This window comes from Punctularia strigosozonata (assembly GCF_000264995.1).
Source record: "Punctularia strigosozonata HHB-11173 SS5 unplaced genomic scaffold PUNSTscaffold_7, whole genome shotgun sequence".
NCBI classification, from domain to species: Eukaryota; Fungi; Basidiomycota; class Agaricomycetes; order Corticiales; family Punctulariaceae; genus Punctularia; species Punctularia strigosozonata.
The window spans coordinates 1719311-1738910 of record NW_006767439.1 but is presented as its reverse complement, the minus strand read 5'-3'; the positions used below and the strand labels follow the sequence as shown (position 1 = coordinate 1738910).

General features: G+C 54.5%; 4 protein-coding genes across 4 annotated transcripts; 2 read left to right on the top strand and 2 right to left on the bottom strand.

Annotated features, from left to right (window-relative positions):
* Positions 1-81: 81 nt before the first annotated feature.
* On the bottom strand, positions 82-2151 carry PUNSTDRAFT_135059 (alpha-ketoacid dehydrogenase kinase N-terminal domain-containing protein; the record flags this gene model as incomplete). Its single annotated transcript, XM_007384571.1, has 13 exons — positions 82-192; positions 245-477; positions 529-691; positions 747-865; positions 914-1028; positions 1081-1204; positions 1257-1321; positions 1385-1449; positions 1499-1625; positions 1685-1800; positions 1860-1937; positions 1984-2027; positions 2111-2151. The coding sequence occupies 13 exons, from the start codon at positions 2149-2151 to the stop codon at positions 82-84; spliced, it is 1401 nt and encodes a 466-aa protein (XP_007384633.1).
* Positions 2152-5265: 3114 nt separating this feature from the next.
* Positions 5266-7795, top strand: PUNSTDRAFT_45109 (uncharacterized protein; the record flags this gene model as incomplete). The annotated part of the gene is made up of 4 exons (XM_007384570.1): positions 5266-5484; positions 5670-6528; positions 6625-7201; positions 7267-7795. The coding sequence occupies 4 exons, from the start codon at positions 5266-5268 to the stop codon at positions 7793-7795; spliced, it is 2184 nt and encodes a 727-aa protein (XP_007384632.1).
* A 1741-nt stretch (positions 7796-9536) lies between these two features.
* On the top strand, positions 9537-16210 carry PUNSTDRAFT_45108 (uncharacterized protein; the record flags this gene model as incomplete). The annotated part of the gene is made up of 8 exons (XM_007384569.1): positions 9537-9758; positions 9814-11447; positions 11501-12025; positions 12167-12860; positions 12916-13221; positions 13312-14840; positions 14896-15771; positions 15823-16210. 8 exons carry the CDS (start codon positions 9537-9539, stop codon positions 16208-16210), a joined length of 6174 nt encoding a protein of 2057 aa, XP_007384631.1.
* Positions 16211-16950: 740 nt separating this feature from the next.
* Positions 16951-18958, bottom strand: PUNSTDRAFT_135057 (uncharacterized protein; the record flags this gene model as incomplete). The annotated part of the gene is made up of 2 exons (XM_007384568.1): positions 16951-17975; positions 18031-18958. 2 exons carry the CDS (start codon positions 18956-18958, stop codon positions 16951-16953), a joined length of 1953 nt encoding a protein of 650 aa, XP_007384630.1.
* Between the last annotated feature and the right edge of the window lie 642 nt (positions 18959-19600).

The following is a 19600-nucleotide window of genomic DNA, read 5'->3' as shown; positions in this document are numbered from 1 at the left end:
TAAAACGGAGCGTTTGCACCGCTAACGCCACCGCCCGGATGACTGTTGGATTTCTCGTATGGCTCACCCAGCAGTGGAATCTCAAGGCAGGGGCTCGCGGCTGCTGGACAAACGGTTCAGATGTATATAGACGTCCGTGCCGTATCCCTCCATGGATATCAAGCGAAGGTCGCCTCCGAAGTACCGCGCATACTGATAACGTGTCGTCAGCAGCGCGACTTCCTGGTCGACCGGTTCCACGTACCAGTCTCGAGAGCGGTAGGCCATAGCCAAAACCGGCCATCGGGGCCTTGAAGTCGCTCGCTTGAAAGTCCTGGTCGATAGCTTGGCCCTCCATGGTCGTGTACATGTACGTCCATATCAACGGGATCGCCGATCGCGGAATACCGCCCCCTTCGTCCGAGATCTTGATCGTGATGTCTTCCTTGCCTTCCACGACGATAACGCGGATCTTTGGGTATTCGCGTTTCTGGGAGCCTGGAATTTTGATAAGCATGGATGCGGTTAGAAAACATACTGCCTGCGAACCTCCATTGTCCTGGTAGTCTGGGCCATACCGCTCTACGACCGCTCGTAACGAGTTTTTGAGGAGTTCGAACACGATATGCGAGAGATGGCCAGGAACGTAGGCAAACTGCAGGTCCGGTGGGCAAATCAACTCCACGGGAGGGCCTCGGAACATAGCGTAATGCTGTTCTAGTTTGAGATACTGTGATATACGATGAATCGTATTGCACGCAACGTACCTCTTCGCATACGAATCTTGCGTTCTCGATAGACTCCTGGATGATATCGTGCACGTTGGATTCCGTGCAGATGATCCCGACCCACCCGGGGTGTTTCTCATGTTTGTTGAGAGCGATATCTGAAGAACATGAGATTGGCTGTTCGGAGAAGAACGGCGGGAACGTACGCTGGCCGATCAGAAAACGGATCCCTATACGAGACATGTAGAACCGATCGAGCCACGCTTGGATATCAAGACCAATGTGCCTTGCGTTGGTAGATCGTTTCCACTCCAGCACACCCTAGTATCGCTCGTCAGTGGGGAGGAAGACGTGTTGAATCGGGTTTACATACCTGGGCCACCGTAGTGACCGTCGGATCATGCCGGCTCTTTATCCTCTCCAACATTTTCGTGAACCGGGCATTGTAGTCGTGCACCTCCGGCGGCCAGTCGATGAGCCTTGGGTTCGCATAGTACCTTCCTTTGTTGAGTGTGACACGATAGAGTAAGCAAACAACTCATGGCGTACCTTCGCTCCATGGGTACACGTAACTTGAACTTGTTACCAATGCCGGTTCCCTGAGCGGCCGGAGACTACGATGGTACGAGATCGCATACGTCGACGTATAGTTCGTCACCAACAAAGTGATCACTCACTGAGTAACCAACAAACGAGTCGCCTATCGGTCCAGCCCCGATTCCCGTATATCCATCTCCGAGTCCTAGATAGATCCTCAGCGTTGTGTTAGATGCTGGACGCGTGTAGCGCACCAATTAGGCTGGGATTAGGTATACTTTCTGGCATGGCATCGCCCTCTTCTCGCGCAGCCTTTTCCGCCTTAGCCAGCTCCTTCCGCAGATCCGAGGGAAGCCGTGGAGGGGGAAACCTGATGAGTTCCTGGGCGCATAACGTCATTGGGCGATCCTGAGCGAGCATGGCAGAGGCGCCGACCGTACCTCAAAGCTATGCGCATACCAGTTCTTCACTTTCTCGATGCTAGGCATCTTGGACAAGTTGTGAGGAAGAGTATCGAGTTCCTTAACACGATGTGCGAGTCGGATTGGGAGTTCTTCTGCATCGGCGTTCAGGGCATATCAGAGACGAGCTAACAGGATGTGATGCGCCACTCACCACCGAGGAACTGACTGGCGGCCAACAGCGTTCCCTGTGATGGATTCTGTCCAAACAATACCATCTGCTGCAGTGAGACTGAACATCGACATGAGCTCACTGTACGAATAAACCGTAAGCAGACGAGACTCGCCTCCAGTTTGTGGGAAAGATGCGAAATGGTGGATGCTAGTGAGGATTGAGTTAGACACTATGGACGAAAACACAGATCGTATCCGCAAGGGAACGAAACATGAAAACGTTGCACTCACCGGTCCCATAACGCGGGAGTTATCCTGAAGCCTGCAGACATAGTGAAGTGCGGTCGCCAGCAGCGAGTGATAGAGAGCCTTGCAACCGATATGACCTCAAGAAATGTCCCGTCAGGACCCAATCAGGTCGGAATGCGGAGAGGGGTGGGGGAGGAATTGTTGCACGTGAAATAGAAAGGGGCGCCAAGCGCCGGGTTCCGACTACTATTGGGTACGGGCAACGCCCGCGATTGACGCGTAACCCAGGATGAAAGTCAAGGCAAGACTCTCACGCCACCCCCACCAAGGAATTCCGTTCACCGGGTCCTACAGAACACTGCACGAACTGCGTCACTTCAAAGAATGGTTAGAGAGCAAAGTTGATGTACTTTGAGATTCACACACATTGTGGTGGCTGAATTTGTTGTACGATCATTACTCAGTGTTGTGGCCGCATCCATGATGTCTTTGTGGTTCTCACAGGCAAGTCAAACAAATTTCCAACACCACACAGTACTCTCAGAAGCATGTAAGATTCTTGCAAGGGTACCCGAGGGTGTATTACCTGACCCACATCAACTTTTTCCGGTGTAGGCTCTCAGTGTACCACCCACAATGGCCCTAACCCTATCATGCCTTTTTCAGGCAGTCATGTGGCTGTGAAGGAGTTGTCCGCGAATCTGCAAGCTATCGCGCATGCAATCTGGAGTACACCTAGGTTCTGTAAAGCAATGTATCTATGACATTGTGACATGCTTGCGTTGGTTTAGCACAAATTAAGCTGAATATATCATGCAATCAGGCTCACAGTAAGGAAAGCATTGTTCACCACCAAAAGCCTGTCAAAAATCAGATTCCCACGCCTCTTTATGCTCCCTGCATGGCCGTCACAACCGACTTACAACTGGGGCTCCTCTTGCTTTGCTTCAACCTGGGTGAGAGGTACTAGTATGGGCACCTACTCAGCCAAGAAGGCTGCAAACTGCCACAATCTCGCTCTGGCCCGTGCTAGAAAGGAGAATATATCTGCTACACCGTCTTCGGTTGATGGAGCTCTTGTCTACCTCGAATCCTCTCTCTCGGATGCCAGGGCAGCCTCCAGTCTTCAGAGCTCTCGTATATCTGCACTCAAAACCGATCTCAAGAAGGAGAAACGCAGGAACAGGACGGCTAATCGCACAAAATCTGATATGGTGTCTTGCCTGCAATCGAAGAATACGGAGATTTTGCATCATGCCACTGCTCTTGGACGCCTAGCCCCATCCCAGCTAGGAGGTCAGCCTGACCTCCGCCCGTCTCAGTTTTGGCTGTTTGGGGGGTCAGTGTATAGCCACAGACGTGCTGAGTCCAGTGGTACTTTCCACACCCCGTGTTATATTGGTGGATGTTCCGTAATTCATCGTATCCTCCTAAAATGGTGAGAAGGGTCTGCAAGATTATTCAGCCGTTATATTCCCACGATTAGTAGGTCAAAAAATCGTGTTCTCCAAGCCCCTCCCTCCGGTCATTTTCTCTGTATTTTAGAAGGTTCATAAATTGCAGTATTCATCGAACAATTGGTTTTTTAAATCTAAAGAAATGATGCTCATAATTCACCGTCCGTTTTTCTCGACGGTTCCCAACTGAATCGCTACTCACTGTCTGACAACGCCTCTTCGTAATTGTGATGGGTACCTCCCTGAATATTTTCGCGATTTAAGGTGCTGTGGGCATTACCCCACCAATATTTTGGTGGGGATGTTGCCGGGAGGATTGCTTGCTGCCACGGTGATCGTGGGACTTTGGCGAGCTCGGCAGGGGGTCAGAACGTGCGTCGTGACACTGCCACGGTGAACGTGGGACACGGCCTGCGTGGCAAACGCGTGTTGTAGCACCGCCACGGTGATCGTGGGACCCGGTCTGTTCGGCGCCACGTGCGGCAAGGCACTGCCATGGTGAGCGACGCGTGTTGTGACACTGCCACGGTGAATGTGGGACCTGGTCTGTTCGGCGCCACGCGCGGCAAGGCACTGCCACAGTGAGCGACGCACGTTGTGACACTGCCACGGTGAACGTGGGACCCGGTCTATTCGGCGCCACGCGCGGCACGGCACTGCCACATTAAGCCATGTGGCGTCTGGCCTTTGCCCGGCCGCACGGGCCGGTATCGCCACAGCAATATCCGGATTGGTCGGGATCGACGGTGAGCGTGGGATCAAGTCACGGGGGCGTGGAAATCGAGCTGTCCATCAGCTTCCTGGGCGCTGATGGGGTTGGACTTTGCCCTTTGCCCCGCTCGCCTGCTGGTCACTCGACTCCCGCCTCCCGCCTCCCGCCCTCCTCCTCTCTCGTTCTTCTCTGCGCTGACGCCGACCCCTCTCTCCCGCCCGCCGCCACCGGCGGCGGCGGTGGCCTTCCACGCTGCTGCCAACGCAGGCGATCGCTGCCCGCAAGATAGGGCTGGCGAATTTGTTGTGAAGGGGGCGCAAGGTGAGTAAACACCTTCTTTTTTGGTTCCGTTTCGCGACGATCCCGGGTCATCCAACCTCCGGCATCGGGGTGCATAGTCGCCTCGACGTCAGGAGGTCATTTATCGCTTTTGAGTATCTGCTTCCGACACTGCTAACTTTCCCCCCCCCCTGTTTTCCAGGATGCATATGAGCCACCGTCCTCGCGACACGGCTTTTTCTCCACCACCACTCACCCCACCAACGTGCTCCTTCGGCAGCAGGTAAGTCCCCCCTCTCGCATGCTTGTATGCGCGGCTAACGCGCATTTGGCATTGCAGATGACCGTTAGTTGTTGCTGCAGCCGCGTAAGTACGGCCCTTTTCCCGTGTTTAGCCGCTTATCCACCTGATGAGCTCGTCTCAATGGCTGTGGGCAGAGGAATTTGTTCCTCCGCTTGTCTCGGTCAAATTCCAGATCCCTTGTTTCTGCCGTTTATCGGCCTCAAGCCCCAGGACCTCGGTCGCCGCTGGATCGCCCCATCGGAGGGATTTGTTCCTCCGCTTGTTTCGGCTTATCTTCAGGCAGCTGTCTCGTTGTTTGTGGGCCCCGAGCCCGAAGACTTCGGCCGTCGCTGGATCCCCGCGGTTGCCGGTCTTGTCTTGTCCTCGTCCTCATCGCAGCAGTTCTCCTTGCCTCCTCGTTGCCCCGATTCCGCCTCACTGCCGCTCTCATACGGTCTCCCTCATCATGGCCGCCGCCGCAGTGTACCGATGCATGGACAAGACGTGTCCATGCACCGAGGACTACGCCTACACGAACGCGGCCGCACACCACGAGGCTTGGCATCAGATGCATGGCCGGACCACAGTCGACGGCCAGGTGGTCAACCTCATTCGCGACCCGGACACGTATATGGTTCGCTGCCCTTACTGCCCGTACGAATCACAAAGCTTCCGACCCCTCAGGGTATGTATATCGCTTTCATGTTGTGTTTCGCATTGCTGATTTGTTGACAGGATCACGTTCGGAGCGGCTTGTGCCCCGGCCTGATGGCCTCATCCTCCCTCGGGAGACCTCGTTGACAGGCGCCCGCCGTCCTCCCCCCCATACACATTCCGCCATCACCTTCACCTCCACACCATATTCCGCAGGGTTTGCCCCCTACCCATGAGCCGTCGCCTGTCAGCTGTTTGGGCACAGCGGTCACAAGACTGATGGGAGGGTTGGCTCGCCGGTTCTCTCTAGGGTCAGGCCCCTCCTCTAGCCGACCCGCGTCGTTACCATCATCATCCTCACTGGCAGGGCATGTTGTCGACAACGATGGCCCCACCAAGTGGAAACGAGGCTCGTCAACCGCGACATCGTCCAATGTTGCCGAAGAGAGCCAGTCGGGGGACACCCGCCACCGTCTGTGTTCCCAACCAAAGACCCAACACATCATGCGCTCCTCCGACGACGAGGGGGCCTCCACACCTGCTCCGGCGTCCATCTCTTCCCTCGCTCGCGACAACAACAACAACGACCCTGATGGCGACCTGTACTATGACGGCGGCGACGGCGGCGACGGGGATTCCTCTGATGCTCATGCGGGTGAAGCGAGCGTTGGGAACAACAATGTCAAGGACAGCTACGTTCATGACACCAAGGGTGCGACTGACTCTCAGTCTCATCACGACAGCAGCTACGTCCTGACCCCTCCGTCTCCTGATGTAGAGGTTGATGGGGAGGTTCCCCCCGACGAAGACGTTGACGTTGGGGAAGATATCTGGGAGGGCTCAGACGCTGAGCCCGAGCGTGTAGTCCGGTCATCGGACATCTCTCCCCTCCTCCCTCCCCTCGAACAAGTGTTCGAGATCAAGCGTTTGAAGGCCACCGTGCACCGGGGCGACCATCATTGGCAGCCGCAGGACCAGGAATCCCAGCGTGTTATGAGCAAGGCTCGTTGCGTCGTCGACACCCAGTATAGAATAATTATATGCACCAAATGTCAATACGCGCTCGACCCCGAGTGTATACGCGGTCACTTTAAATCCGAACACCGCCATCTCTTGACCGACGAGCAAATCGATTCGGTCGCATCAATATGCGTCTCCCTTAACCTTTGAGGCCCCGCCATCATGAAGAAGGTCAGGCCTCGCAACCGCAAGATTCATTACGGTCTCGCCCTCTTCCTGTCCATCATCTTCTGCGCGCGCTATCACCATGGTTTTGAGACGGAGGCTTCGTACACCCGGTTGCATAAATGTAAAGCCACGCCCGTCCGTTCTGCCCCTAATGCACCGCGAACCTACCGAGCAAAAGCTCAGACCTTTTTCAACAACAAGAAAGAACGCCGGTTCTTTCCCGTTGAATACGAACCGGTCAATCCCGTCACGAACAGTGCCAAGGCTAAGCAAGCTTGGAGTCTCGTCAAGCCTCTGCTCATTGAACCGGCCTTTGAGCAAATTCCCATCCAGTTGCCGGATAATCTACGTCAGCTCTCTGTCTTCAAACGGCGTGAAGGTTGGTGTCGATACGTGCGCGGCATGTCGGGTGAGAAGATTCAAGCCATCCTGGACGAATCTCGTGATCCTCCGGCTATCAACATTCTGGCCCTCTATCTCGAGCGATATGTCGACGCCGCCCTGTATGCCTTGGAGGACGAGTCGTATATCATACAGTTGAAGCTTGCCAACATCGGACTGTGAGTCGCGTTCATTCTCCCCGTACATTGTGCTGTGTCTAAATCTTGTTCTCTCTCTCCCGTAGACGACCCGATTTCAAGGGTTGTGTCCGTCGCATAATGACTTGGCCCGAATATGTCCACGAGTTCATGCCGATTCTTCAGTTTGTCCTCCGTGCTGCTCGCGGCGATTTCCCCGACGACTTCTCCTTGCCGCTCACGGAGGTCCAGGGGGCCTTCGCCCGGGACTTGATGACGCACCTCGAGAACGCACACGACACGGATGCCCAGCCTGTCGATCTCGAACAGCTCGAAACCAACCACGAGGAGAAGGCTTTCATGAACTGTTTCGGCGAGGATCGTCATATCATGAAGTCACTCCACGGCCTCCTCTGGTCCCTCGTCTCACACAAGAAGGTCGGGTGCGACCCCAGCAAGTTCTACACCCCGTTGTACAACTATCTTGTCCTCAGCTCCTACGATGCGCAGGGCCACCTCAAGTTTGCAACATCAATCTCGCATGTCATTGCTCCGCTTCTCTTTCTCTGTCGCGTGGCCATCTTCGTGCAGGGTGTTCTATATTCTCAAGAGCAGGAGGTTCCTTATCTCGAGTGAGTCGAACTTGCTTTTATCTTGGATCAATCTCGCTCATTGTCTTTCTCTAGAATATTCCCTCTCATCCAGCCATGTCTCCTCGTCGAGTCGTGTATGCCGCTCAGGCTCGTCCTTTGCATGAATCAGATCGTGTCCACCATCCGCCTATCCATGGCCCAGCTAGGAGTTGAGCCTCAATTCCGTCTGTCCCAGTTTTGGATGTTTTTATATTGTCTACATAGCCACAGGTTGTGTGTATAGTGTCGGAACATCGTGGGAAAAATGTATGAGCCAATCTCATTAAAAAAATCGCATTTCCAGCAGGAAGAACATCACTTTGTGAGTGCGGATGTGGCAGTGTAGCAATGGTCGGGGGCTCAGAAAATAGATACACGTTGCCCGCATCCCCTACACATTTTTACGTGATTTTAGACGGCGATATGAGTCTTTAATCGCGATGCGTCGACGTTTTTAATTCGAGAAAAAATACAAAGCAAAGTGCGTCGACGCTCTTGCGCAAGAACGGCTAAGTAAATACTGTGCGTCGAGCTATGTGAACCCATTCCAAACGTCTGAAAGTACCTATATCCGAGTCGGCTCAATATTGGTGCGGGAACTCATATGGCAGGAATATATCTATGCATGTTTTTGTTTGAACACCCTCTGCTCTGCTGATCCCGCCGGTCGCATGGCAACACTGCCACGAAAGGAATCTTGTGTCGACTGTTTACGGTCGACGCAGGCTTCATCGTGGGACGCCGCCGGTCGCATGGTAACACTGCCCGTGCGTCCCCGGCCCGACGCAGACCGTGCGAAAGGAATCTTGTGTCAACTGTTTACGGTCGACGCAGGCTTCATCGTGGGATTCCATCTGTCGATCCCTGATGAGCGCTGATGGTGATGGTTGGTGTTGGGCTTAGGGCTACTCGACGTCTTCCCTCTTGCTTCTTCCCCTCTTTGCCCCCCGTCTCGTTGCTGTCCCGCCTCCGCCTCTGCCTGCGTCTCCATCCGCGCCCTTCCCGCCCCCAACGGGGCAGGCTTACATAGCTCGGCGTTGCCAACGTGTGCCCTGTCTGCCCGCAAGACGAGGGCGTTTAGTATGCGTCGCAAGGGACGGCATCAGGTGCACCCTCGTTGGCTTCCTTTTAATTTTTTCTTCAACGATCCCGGTCATACGCCCTCCGGCGTCGTTTTACGACGTCAGGAGGGTCTTTTTCCACTTTTCTTTTTCTTTTTACGGATGCTGATGAAGTTGCTACATTTCAGATTTCTCCTCATAATGAGGACGTTCACGTCGCTCCCCCCATATCCCGCCTTTTCCTCTTGCCCCCACCTCTCCGCCGGTCTCCTCTCTCTCTCGAAGACGTAAGTTCCTACTTCACTCTGGTTTTTTTTTACTTACCTTTTCGATAGTGACTACTTGTGGCTGTGCGGCCACCAGCTCCCTCCAATATCCCCTCAACCGCATTTGCTAAACCGCGCGTCGGGCTCGTCTCGACGTCAGTGGGCGGAAGGACTCGTTCCTTCCATTTGTTTCGGTCGTATTTTCAGATCCTCGTGCCCCATTCCCTCCGCTGGACTCCGGACCCCCCGTCTCCCTTGGTCGTCATTCAAGACTGCTTAGCCCGTTACCTGGTCCCTGGATCTCGGGATCTCCTCACCGCCGGGTTCGTGCTCGCCGGACAGTATCTTTCGTCGTTCGTCGGTGCCGTCTCCACTCTCGCCCCGCCCATTCTTGCGCTTCGCCTGCTGTGCCAGCGTCATGACTCCAACCGTTTTGTACAAGTGCTTTGCGCCGGACTGTCCCTATCCCAACGATGATCTGTACGACTCGCAGGATGTGTATGTTCGGGGACGACACCAGAAGGAAGTCAAATGCACGGGAAAGGACGGCAACCTATATGCCATTCCGCGCGACCAGTCGACGGGAATGTTCCACTGCTCCCTTTGTCCATGGCAGACGTGCCATTCGAAGGCTTTCCGGGTACGTTTCTGATTAGTCATTTCAGTGTTTCATTCATTTAACTTTTTTTTTGCAGACTCATCTGGCGAGGGCAGAATGCTGTGTCATGAATACACAGCTTGCGACGCGAGCGACGGTCGCTGTGATCGCCGCACCTCATCCGCCCCCTCCCTCCCTGCCCGTTCCCTTATCGGAAGTTTCCCAGTCATTCCCCACCGAACCCTCCCCGCCTGACCCTTCACCGAGCGGTCGTCTAGGGGCAGTAGTTTCCGGCCTGTTTGGTGGACTAGCCCGTCATTTTTCTGGATGGCCGGATACCATTCGCGGCAACGAACCTCGGCCTCCGCTACCTTCGGATCACCATCTTGATGCTCCCCGCAAGCGCAAGCGCGTCTCGTCCACAGAGTCATCTGCCGCCAATGAAGATACAGGGGTGCACCGTAATATCAATGCGCAGATGCGTCTTCGTCAGAGGGTCAAACGGGACGTCGCCTGCAGCTCCGATGAGGTGTTGGACCCACGCGTTCCCCCTCTTCATAACTCCTTGTCTCATGGGGACGTTGAAGAGGATGACATTGAGTATGTCAATCCGGACCCTGAGCCAGACGTTGCGGCCCCGAAAGACATTACCGCGGCTGCCCCTCCTGATCCTTCCACTGCACCTCAAGGCAACTTCCCAGACGGCAGTTCGGATTACGATTCGAGCTACCGCCCCTCCTCCCGTGGTGGATCTTCTGTCAGCGAGAGTGGATCGGAAGATGAAGACGAAGATTGCGAGGACATTCTCGTCGGCTCGGATGAGGAACGCGAGCCCGTTCTTCGATCGCCGGACATTCCCGGGCATCTCAGCACGGAAGAACGGAAGCTTGAGATCCGTCGCTTGCAGGCCACAGTCCATCCGGGCCTGCATCACCTGCAGCTGGACAATGATGAAGACAGAAGCCTCCTCAAACGAGCATTTTGTGTAGTGGATATGCAGTACCATGTACTTATTTGCATGCGTGAACGGTGTGGATACGCGTGGGACCCTGCCCACTTGCACGGGCACTTTAATAACAGCCATTATCAACACCTCTCTTACGACGAAATTGAACGCATCCACGCCATTTGTACTCTCCATGATCTTCGCGGTGCTCGCGAGATGAAGAAGGTCGTGCCGCGCAACCGCAAGATTCACTATGGCCTCAAGATCCACCCATCCATCGTTTTCTGCTCGTCTTGCAATCACGCTTCCGTCTCCAAAAGTTCTCTGGCGCGCACGCACAAGTGCCGCGCGCTCTCCGACTCCTCCGCCGTCCCCTCTTCTCAGCGCACTTATCGGGCGAAGGCTCAGACGTTTTTCAGCGGCAGTCGGATGCGGCGGTACTTCCCTGTCGAGTATTGCGCAATGGAGCCGATCATCAACGATGCTGCAGCCAAGGAGGCCTGTAATCTGGTCAACTCGCGGCTCATTGAACCCGACTTCGAGCAAGTCCCCATCAAATCCCCAGAGAACCTTCGGCAGCTCTCAATGTTTGAGCTGCGAGAAGGATGGCTACGCTACGTGAAGGGCAAGAGCGGCACCGAAATTCAAGAGATCCTTGACGAATTGAATGATCCGGACATCGTCGATCTACTTTTGCTTTATTCTGAACGGTATATTGACGTCGCCTTGTACGCCTTGGAGGATGAAACCTACATGATCCAGTCGAAGCTTGTTAATATCGGATTGTAAGTCCATCCGCCGTCTCTCGCGTCGAATCCGAAGTCTCATTGTTCTTCAGGAAAGACGAGTACAAGGGTTCGATCCGCCGCACCCAGACCTGGCCTGATTATGTCCGCAAATTCATCCCTGCCCTGCGTCTTGCCATCCACGCCGCTCGAGACGCCCTTCCTGAGAACGTCACTATGCCTCTCACGGACGACCAGCGGACTTCTTCTCTCGAGTTGTTCAATCAGCTCGAGAACGCGTACGCAAACAACGTGCTGCCTGTCAGCATGGAGCAGCTGGAGGAGGATCGCATGAAGACGCCTAACATGGAACGTTTTGGCGCCGATCGTCCCGTCATCGAGCCTCTTCACCGTCTCCTCTGGTCTCTCGTGTCTCACAAAAAGGTCAGCTGTAATCCCAGTAAATTCTACACGCTCCTGTACAACTTTCTCGTGCTCAGCTCGTACGACGCGAACGGACAGTTGAAGTTTGCCACCATCATCGCGCACATGATATCGCCTATTCTCTATATCTGTCGTCTCTCTGCCTTCGTGCAGGGTGTTTTGTACTCGCAAGAGAGGGACGTGCCATATCTTGAGTAAGTCATGTTTCCGGTCAATTCGTGATGCCGCTGCTCAATGGTTTCCCTCAGGATATTTTACCTAATCAACCAGTGTCTTGTTCTCAAGTCGTCTATGCCACTTGGCTTCGTCCTCTGCACGCATCAACTCATTTGCAGCATTCGGTTGGACGACGAAGGCATGCCGTGGATTCAATTCGCCGATAAAAACTACAGGACCTGGTCTCATCACGGGAAGGTCATCAGCATGTTGACGATCGGTGATGCGATACTGAAGGCCGCAGAGGAAGCCATGCGCATCATCAAGGATGAAGTTCTGTGCGGCATCCCCATTACTCACATGGTGTTCGACTTCAAGCGGACCGGCTTGGTAGACTCGCCGCACAATACAGCCTTGCACTATTCCTTCGCACTGCACCCGGACAACAATTTCGAATCTTACCGCAAGACTCTGCTCAAACTATGGACCGCGACTCAGCGCACGCGCCAACGTTTTGTGAACAAAAAGGCTCTACCCGGCAAGTCCGTTTGGCATGTCGCCGAGGTCAAAAAAGTTTACGCGCATTACAACCGCGTCCAGGAAATATTCCTGGCCATCACCTGGTTTGCTTGCGGTGCCCCTGGGCGTGCAACGGAATGGCAGGCGCTCATTGGCAGCAACACTCAGCAGGGACATATGCGGAGCCTGTACGTGTTTACCGATGAGTTCTACTTCGTCACCGGCTACCACAAGAACCTTGGTGCAACCGGCAAGCAGAAGGTCACCACCAAGCTCGTGCCGGAACAACTGCGCAAGCTACTGCTTTGGTCGAAGGTAATCGTGCAGCCCGCGATGGAGTATCTCGTAGAGGATGTGAGCCAACCTTCCCCTTTTCTATCTGACGTTTCAATGCTGAACCGGTCCTCAGACTCACGGCCACGACGCGCGGATGCAGATGTATGACGATGTATTCCCTCTGGCAGCAGGCACCCGACGACCCGACGTGCTTGGGAGCACCTGGACTGGGCTTATGCAAAAATATCTCGGCGTGGAACTGAACATTCACGACGCTCGCGCCGTGTCTGCCGCAGTTGAAGCTTTCCAACTGAACCTCGACGCAGACATGCAGCAACATGCGCTCCATTGGTGGCACCGAATCATGGCCCAGCAGCGAGGTCATACACCCGAAACGGAAGATAGGTTTTACGCCTTGTCGTTTTGGATGATGAGGTCGGTGAGCCCATACCAACTGCGAGGGTTCACGTACGGCTCTCAGCTTCATCAATCATAACTCGGATTTTGTGCCCATCCCGACTCGCCGCAGGCGGCACCCGCCTCCGCTGCTGTCAATCCTCAAGTGGTAGTCTGCGTTCCGACGCTTGAGTCCCAGAAGCAGACGGCGCAATTTGTGCTCAGTGGTGTGGCTGACGCACTGAACCCGTCGTTCGCGCATACAGTTTCCTCCATCCTTTCTGTCATTCCTCATGTATCTGAGTCGCAGCAAACACTTCCGAAGGAGAAGAAGCAAATCCCGGCGTTGGCACTTAAGGCTCTTCGTGACCTGCTCCGTGACCTGGACATGTCTTTCTGTTGCTTTGAACGAGGCGAGGCCATCACCAACGCGCTGGCTGGTCACAATGTGCTGGCCGTCTTGCCTACCAACGCCGGCAAGAGTTTCGTCCCGCTTGTCATCGCGCACTACTACAGGCCCTGCGGCAAGTTTATCGCGGTCGTCGTACCGATCTCTGCGTTGCTTCAAGAGTGGGCGAAGAAATGTACACGACTGCATCTGTCTTACAGTGTGTGGGGTTTCGATAATCAGACCCCAGAAGCGTCTGTGATCCTCGTATCGCCCGAGCACGCCGCCTCTCGGGAGTTCTACCAATGGGCACAAGATCAAGCTGTGCTTACGAAGCTCATTGTGCTGGCGTTCGATGAATGCCACCTTGTCGTCGAACATGCATCGTTTCGTGACTGTTTCCATCAGCTCGCGCGCCTCGGAGCTCTCAGCCTGCACGTTATATTGCTCACGGCCACCACCCCGCAGCGTATCCTCCCGACTTTGCTGTCAGCATTGGGCAGCCGCCAGCCCCAGACCGTTTGTGCACCAATCATTCGACCGGAGATTAAGTATCTGTATCGTCACTTCTCGGACCAATATAAAGCTATCGACTTTATTGGCGCGGAGTTTGAGGAGCGCCTCAAAAACTATGGCCCCGAGCATTGCGCCATTGTCTTCGCACATTCCGTGAGCCAGTGCGAAGACATCTCCACAGTTCTATCTTGTCAGGTCTACTCGGGCCAGCTGCCTCCACAAGAGCAAAAGGAGGTCTACGACCAATGGTCTGAAGTTGGTCCACTCGTCACGGCGACTCTCGCCCTCGGGTACGGCATTAACGTCCCACATGTCCGCGATGTGTTCTTCTTTGGCCTCCCCAGCAACTTCCTACTCGCCCAGCAAGAGTCAGGATGGGCTGGTCGCGATGGACAACCCGCCCGAGCATGGTTCATCGACATCACCAACCCCAAGTTCTTCCGACACCCTCCGAAGGCACACAACCTCCTAGGTGACACCGACATCGTTTCCGCTCTTCGCTCTACCAATTGCTTGCAGCTTCCCTTCAGCCAGTTTTTTGACGGCCATAATATTTCTTGCCTGGAGCTTGCAAATGTCCAGCTATGCATGAACTGCGAGGAGGCTATCCGCCGCCCTCCTCCTCTTCTATTTCCCCGTCAGGATCCGGCCTGGGGCGAGTCAACCATTCGCCCCTACCTCCCGTTGACCGACGGGCTGCCGTGTCCCAATGTCATGGCCTTCCCAGGCGTTGGCGAGTTGGTCGTGGCTCGTGCAAGGTACGTGTGCCCGTCCGTGCATCAACACCGTTCATATTTCTGATTTCATACACAGGCAGAATGAAGCGACCATCCCCGCGCATCCTCCTGCTCCCAGTTACTCTCTCCCTCCTTCTTCGTCTCCCGTGCCTCGTCCCGCAACGCCTCCCGCGCCCGCGCCATCCGCACTTCCTTCCCCTCCAGCCACGAAGCACGGACATGATGGAATAATCGATCTATGCTCGGAGACAACATACGGCTTGTCCGACGGCGACAACGACCTCTACATGGACATCAACACCATTGCATTGGACAAGCAAATCCAGGGCAAGGGCATCGGTTGTACTTATATCACGCTCAGCACCCCGTCATCAATACCTTCCTCCATGGCCTGTCAAATATTCAGCGACCTCCCAGCGCCTCAAAACAAATCCAATCCCCCTTCATCCGCGCTGCCCTCATCCGTCGCCACATGTCTTCCTTTGCCACGGCCCATGGCCTCAACTCCAAGAACGGTGCTTCCTTTGCAAATTGACGACGTGTTCGGCAGCTCGCTATCCGGCAGCCCCACCCCGCACCCTCATGGACGCCGCCAAGGGTTGGTTCAGCTCCCGTCGTCGTCCCCGACGCCGACGCCGTTCGCTAACGTAACTAGACTCACGGGACCTTTCCCCAACTTCACTGTTCCAGCACGCAAACAGGATGGTCCCTCGTCGTGTGAACCACGTGGCACGACGCAGACGCAACCTCGCGTGTTGACTTCAACCTCTGAGCTCATCGTCGAGTCCTCGTGCGGGTCTGGCGGCACCCTTTTGCACCGCAATTCTTACAAAGGAACCTTGGCGCTGACACGCTCTGCCCCGCCCATCAACCAAAAGATGCGGCCGCTGCCGCCGAATGTTCACAAGGTTATGCCCTATCATGCCAGGGGTTATCGCCACCCGGCTTCAGCGTAAGCTTCTCGGTCTCTCACTTGCGCATTTTGGCTGACCCTTCGTTACAGGGAATGTTTGCCATCGCCACCGCCATTGTCGGTGCCACAGGGAAATACTTACATAGCACCGGTCGTCCTGCTTCCACCCCCCAGCGCTGCGACCTTCGACTGGACACGGCCGCCTCAAACAGAGGTGAATATTGCAACATCCCAGGCACTCGATTTCCAAACGTCCATGATTGCCAAGGCCCTCAAAACAATCAGGGAACTAGCGGCCAAGACATGCGTCGTCTGTCGGATCCAAAATGTGGATCACTACGTCAAACATCCCATCACGGATTGTCTAATGTTCCAGAAAACGGGCCGGGGAACATACATCGGATGGCTCAAGGCTCACACCCAGAAACCCGGTCTTTGCTGGATGTGCGGGTTCACGACAGTAAGGCCATTGCCTTGACGGGTTGCTTATACTTTGACTGACGTTCATCAACCAGGCGAAGTGCGGCAACTTTCCGAAGATTCACAGGGCCTGGCCTTCGAGGGCAAAATCTGGCGACATATGTGGTGCGCCAGATCACAACAACCGACTCCTTCTGCCCGTCGCCTTCGTTTATGCCCACAACCCCCATCTCCGTGAAGCCGTTCACGCTCGGATTGGGCAATATCAAGACCTCCTCGGACTCGCTCCTTCCCTCAGCACACGGCTGGATCAAATATCACGGTGGTTGTTTGATTCTCAACCGGGCTGCAGTTACCGATTCTTCTACGTCGTTTGGACCATCTTCGAAGCCTTCAGTATTTTCAGTACGTGAATCTGTTGGCAGATCTTCATTGTATTGCTCATATATATATCTCCAGCACGTACTCATACTTAGCTTCAGTATTGTGACCAACTAGTCTCATTGCTCATGTACATTATGACTCGCAATCCATACCTCGGGATCTGATCCTATTTGCGTGAATGTACTTGTTCCCTTGTGACAAGCTTCGACCCTCATATCAGATGATTCCCGTGTGTGTAAGCTAATACTCTTGCCCGTGTGTCATGCTGAATCACTTGACGGCTTGTTTCGGGCTCGTGCGAGGTAAACTCTACGTTGTATTCACGAAGGCTCAATAAGATATAGTACAGCAAGATCTTTCCATTAACATATGCTCCATGGTACACGAGATTGTATCTTCACAGCGTCGAGGGACTCACGTAGGAGGGATGCCGGGGTGCTGGAAGGGGAGGGAGGGGAGTCGGCGGAACTCATCGCGGAACGTCGTGATGTACGCGTTGACGACCACTCTTTCGTACGCGAGGTAAGACAACTTCGAGATTTGCTCTCTGTTCAGCGTGTACGTTGGCAACACCGGCGACCCTGCGACCTTCCAATCCTTCATCAAGAGCACCAGCGCGTATACATAGTCGCCCCACGTTCTCCCGTCCGCGTTCCTGAAGCCGTTCGAAGATGCAGGTTTGCGGTCGAAGTCGAAAGCATGGTCCGCCATGCAGGCGCGGATGGCGGCGATGGTATCCTCGAAGGTCTTCATTGGCACCTTCCCGTCGCGGTACTTGCGCCCAAGGAAACGGTAAGCGAGGAGGAGAAGATCCTGGTGGACGGCGTGTTTGTTGATGTCCCAGATGATTAGGGATCCCCAGGCCGCGCTCTGAACGTCGCTGGCGATCACCTTCTTGCCAAAGTACGAAATGTTGGGGTCGACTGTCGGGAACGCAACGTGGCACTTGCTTGCCAGCTCGCGGATGGTCGTGACCACGACGAGGAGGCGCTCGTCTTTTGATTGCGGCGCAGCTTCAGGATCGAAAAGCTTCGACCATTTGTCGGTCTTCAGCAGTTCCTTCCAGGCCATGCGACCAAACTGCAACGATTGGACGTTCTCCAACGAGTGGAGAAACCGAACGCTGCCGAGGAGAGCTTGGAATTGCACCCAACCATACCGGCAGTTTGTTGACGTTGCGGTACCATCGGCGGTGATAAGCGTTAGGGGTGGGGTCGACATCATGAACGGACGGTTGACGGAGACGGGAACACTCGTGATGAGCATCTTGAAGACGGCGAGGATCGGGGCTGGCATCAATACGCGCTTGAGATCCGCGATGGTGTTGTACAAGGTCACCTTTTCCGCCTGAAGCTGTCGACCTCGATTCTCGTCTTGTGTTTGCCCCTTGAGCTGTGGCACGTAAACCTGCAACGCGGATTGACGGGCAGCCATCGTAGCTGAAACCAGCGTGTCAGCAAATGTTGCGCTTGAAGATAAGGAGAGACGACGTACATTTTGTCGTATGCGACGGACCCGCCACGGGCTGCGAGCGTGATGGACCCGCGACCGCCTCAGACTCTCTGGCGTGGTAGATGGAGTTGAATTGGACGCTTGCAAGTCCGAATTCGTTGGTGTTCACGAGGGCGGGATACTCGCTCGTCTCAACACCACTGATAGAACCGTGTATGTGCCCCGCGGTCGTCACGTACGATGACGGCAAAGACCTTTGCAGCTTATCGACGACACTGTTAGCCCCCGCTAGGGCAATCTCCACCGGCTTCCCACTATGACGATTGATGTCCCAATTCTCTTCCTCACGAAACACGTTGAGGATTTTGGCGACCGCCATGTTTTGCAGTAACTTGGCCTGGGTGATGAAGATCCAGACCGGCACGCCCTCGTCATACAACTCCCGTAGCCGTTGGTAGTCGGTGACGAACGTGCCGACAATGGACCAGGTCGTCAAACGAGGGTTGACATGGGGTGCCTGGAACCAGAAGTACAAGCCCCAGGCCTCAAAAAGACTCCGCTGCGCGTTGGAGGACAGGATCATGAGGTTGTCCAGGTGAACCCCGTGCTCGACCACGGCGTGTACCACGGCATGGTGCATCCTTGCGATAACGGTGTCGGCGAGGACGAACTTGCTCTCGTCGCCACCGTGCACCGGGGGCGTGCTCACTCTGCCTGACTCCCACCAGCGCCTAAGGAAATCGCTGTGTCGCTTATAAACTTCCACGGACATGTCCGTGAGCTTGTGGAACGGTCCAGATAGGCAGACGTAGTCGTGCATCTGCGTGAGTTCGGCATGGACGAACCCGCTAGGGAACCCCGCGTGCGGTGTTGGGATCCAAGGGAGATGCGGTTCTGTCGCTTCGTAAAACTGAGGATGAAGCAACCATTCATGTGCGCCGAGGTGGCCGATAGGATAGCGATAAGCCATGGCAAGGCGATTCTGGGGCTCGTGCGGAGGGCAGGGAAGGTCGGTCGCATTGGGCGAGTACAATACAAAGTTGTTGAACAAATTACGAGTGACACGAGCATCGAAATACCGGGCATTTGTTGAAGACAGGGTTAGAGACCATCACCATTGCGCAAGAATGTGAAGAACGTACGTTGCGTACTCCACTCCCAGTTCACCCCTATCCTTGTGTTCGGATGGAATTGAGGCTCAATTCCGTCGGGTACCTCAATCTGTGCAGAATTATCGTGGGAATCCGAATATCACACTCCCATGACCGTGGGAATGTTCCTTCGGCCGCTACAGCTGATTTACTGAATACATGGAATTGAGGATTGGACAGAGTGGGTCTATCAACTTGGGTCATTATCATCCTCCAAAAATCCCTCCATGCGATAGAATCAATGGACACTAGGCTGCATAGCCACACAGCAAGTTTTGGCTCTCCAGATAATAAAATACCTCTTTCAAAATCAGTGCAAAAAACCAAACTAAATTTGTTTGTTCACACACCCGAGTATAGGTGTTAATGTTGTAATATTAAATAGTGTGGAGAAATGATGCAAGAATATGTGGGAATAATGTGGCATTGTAAAAAGTTGAAATAAACGTGTGATGTGATAA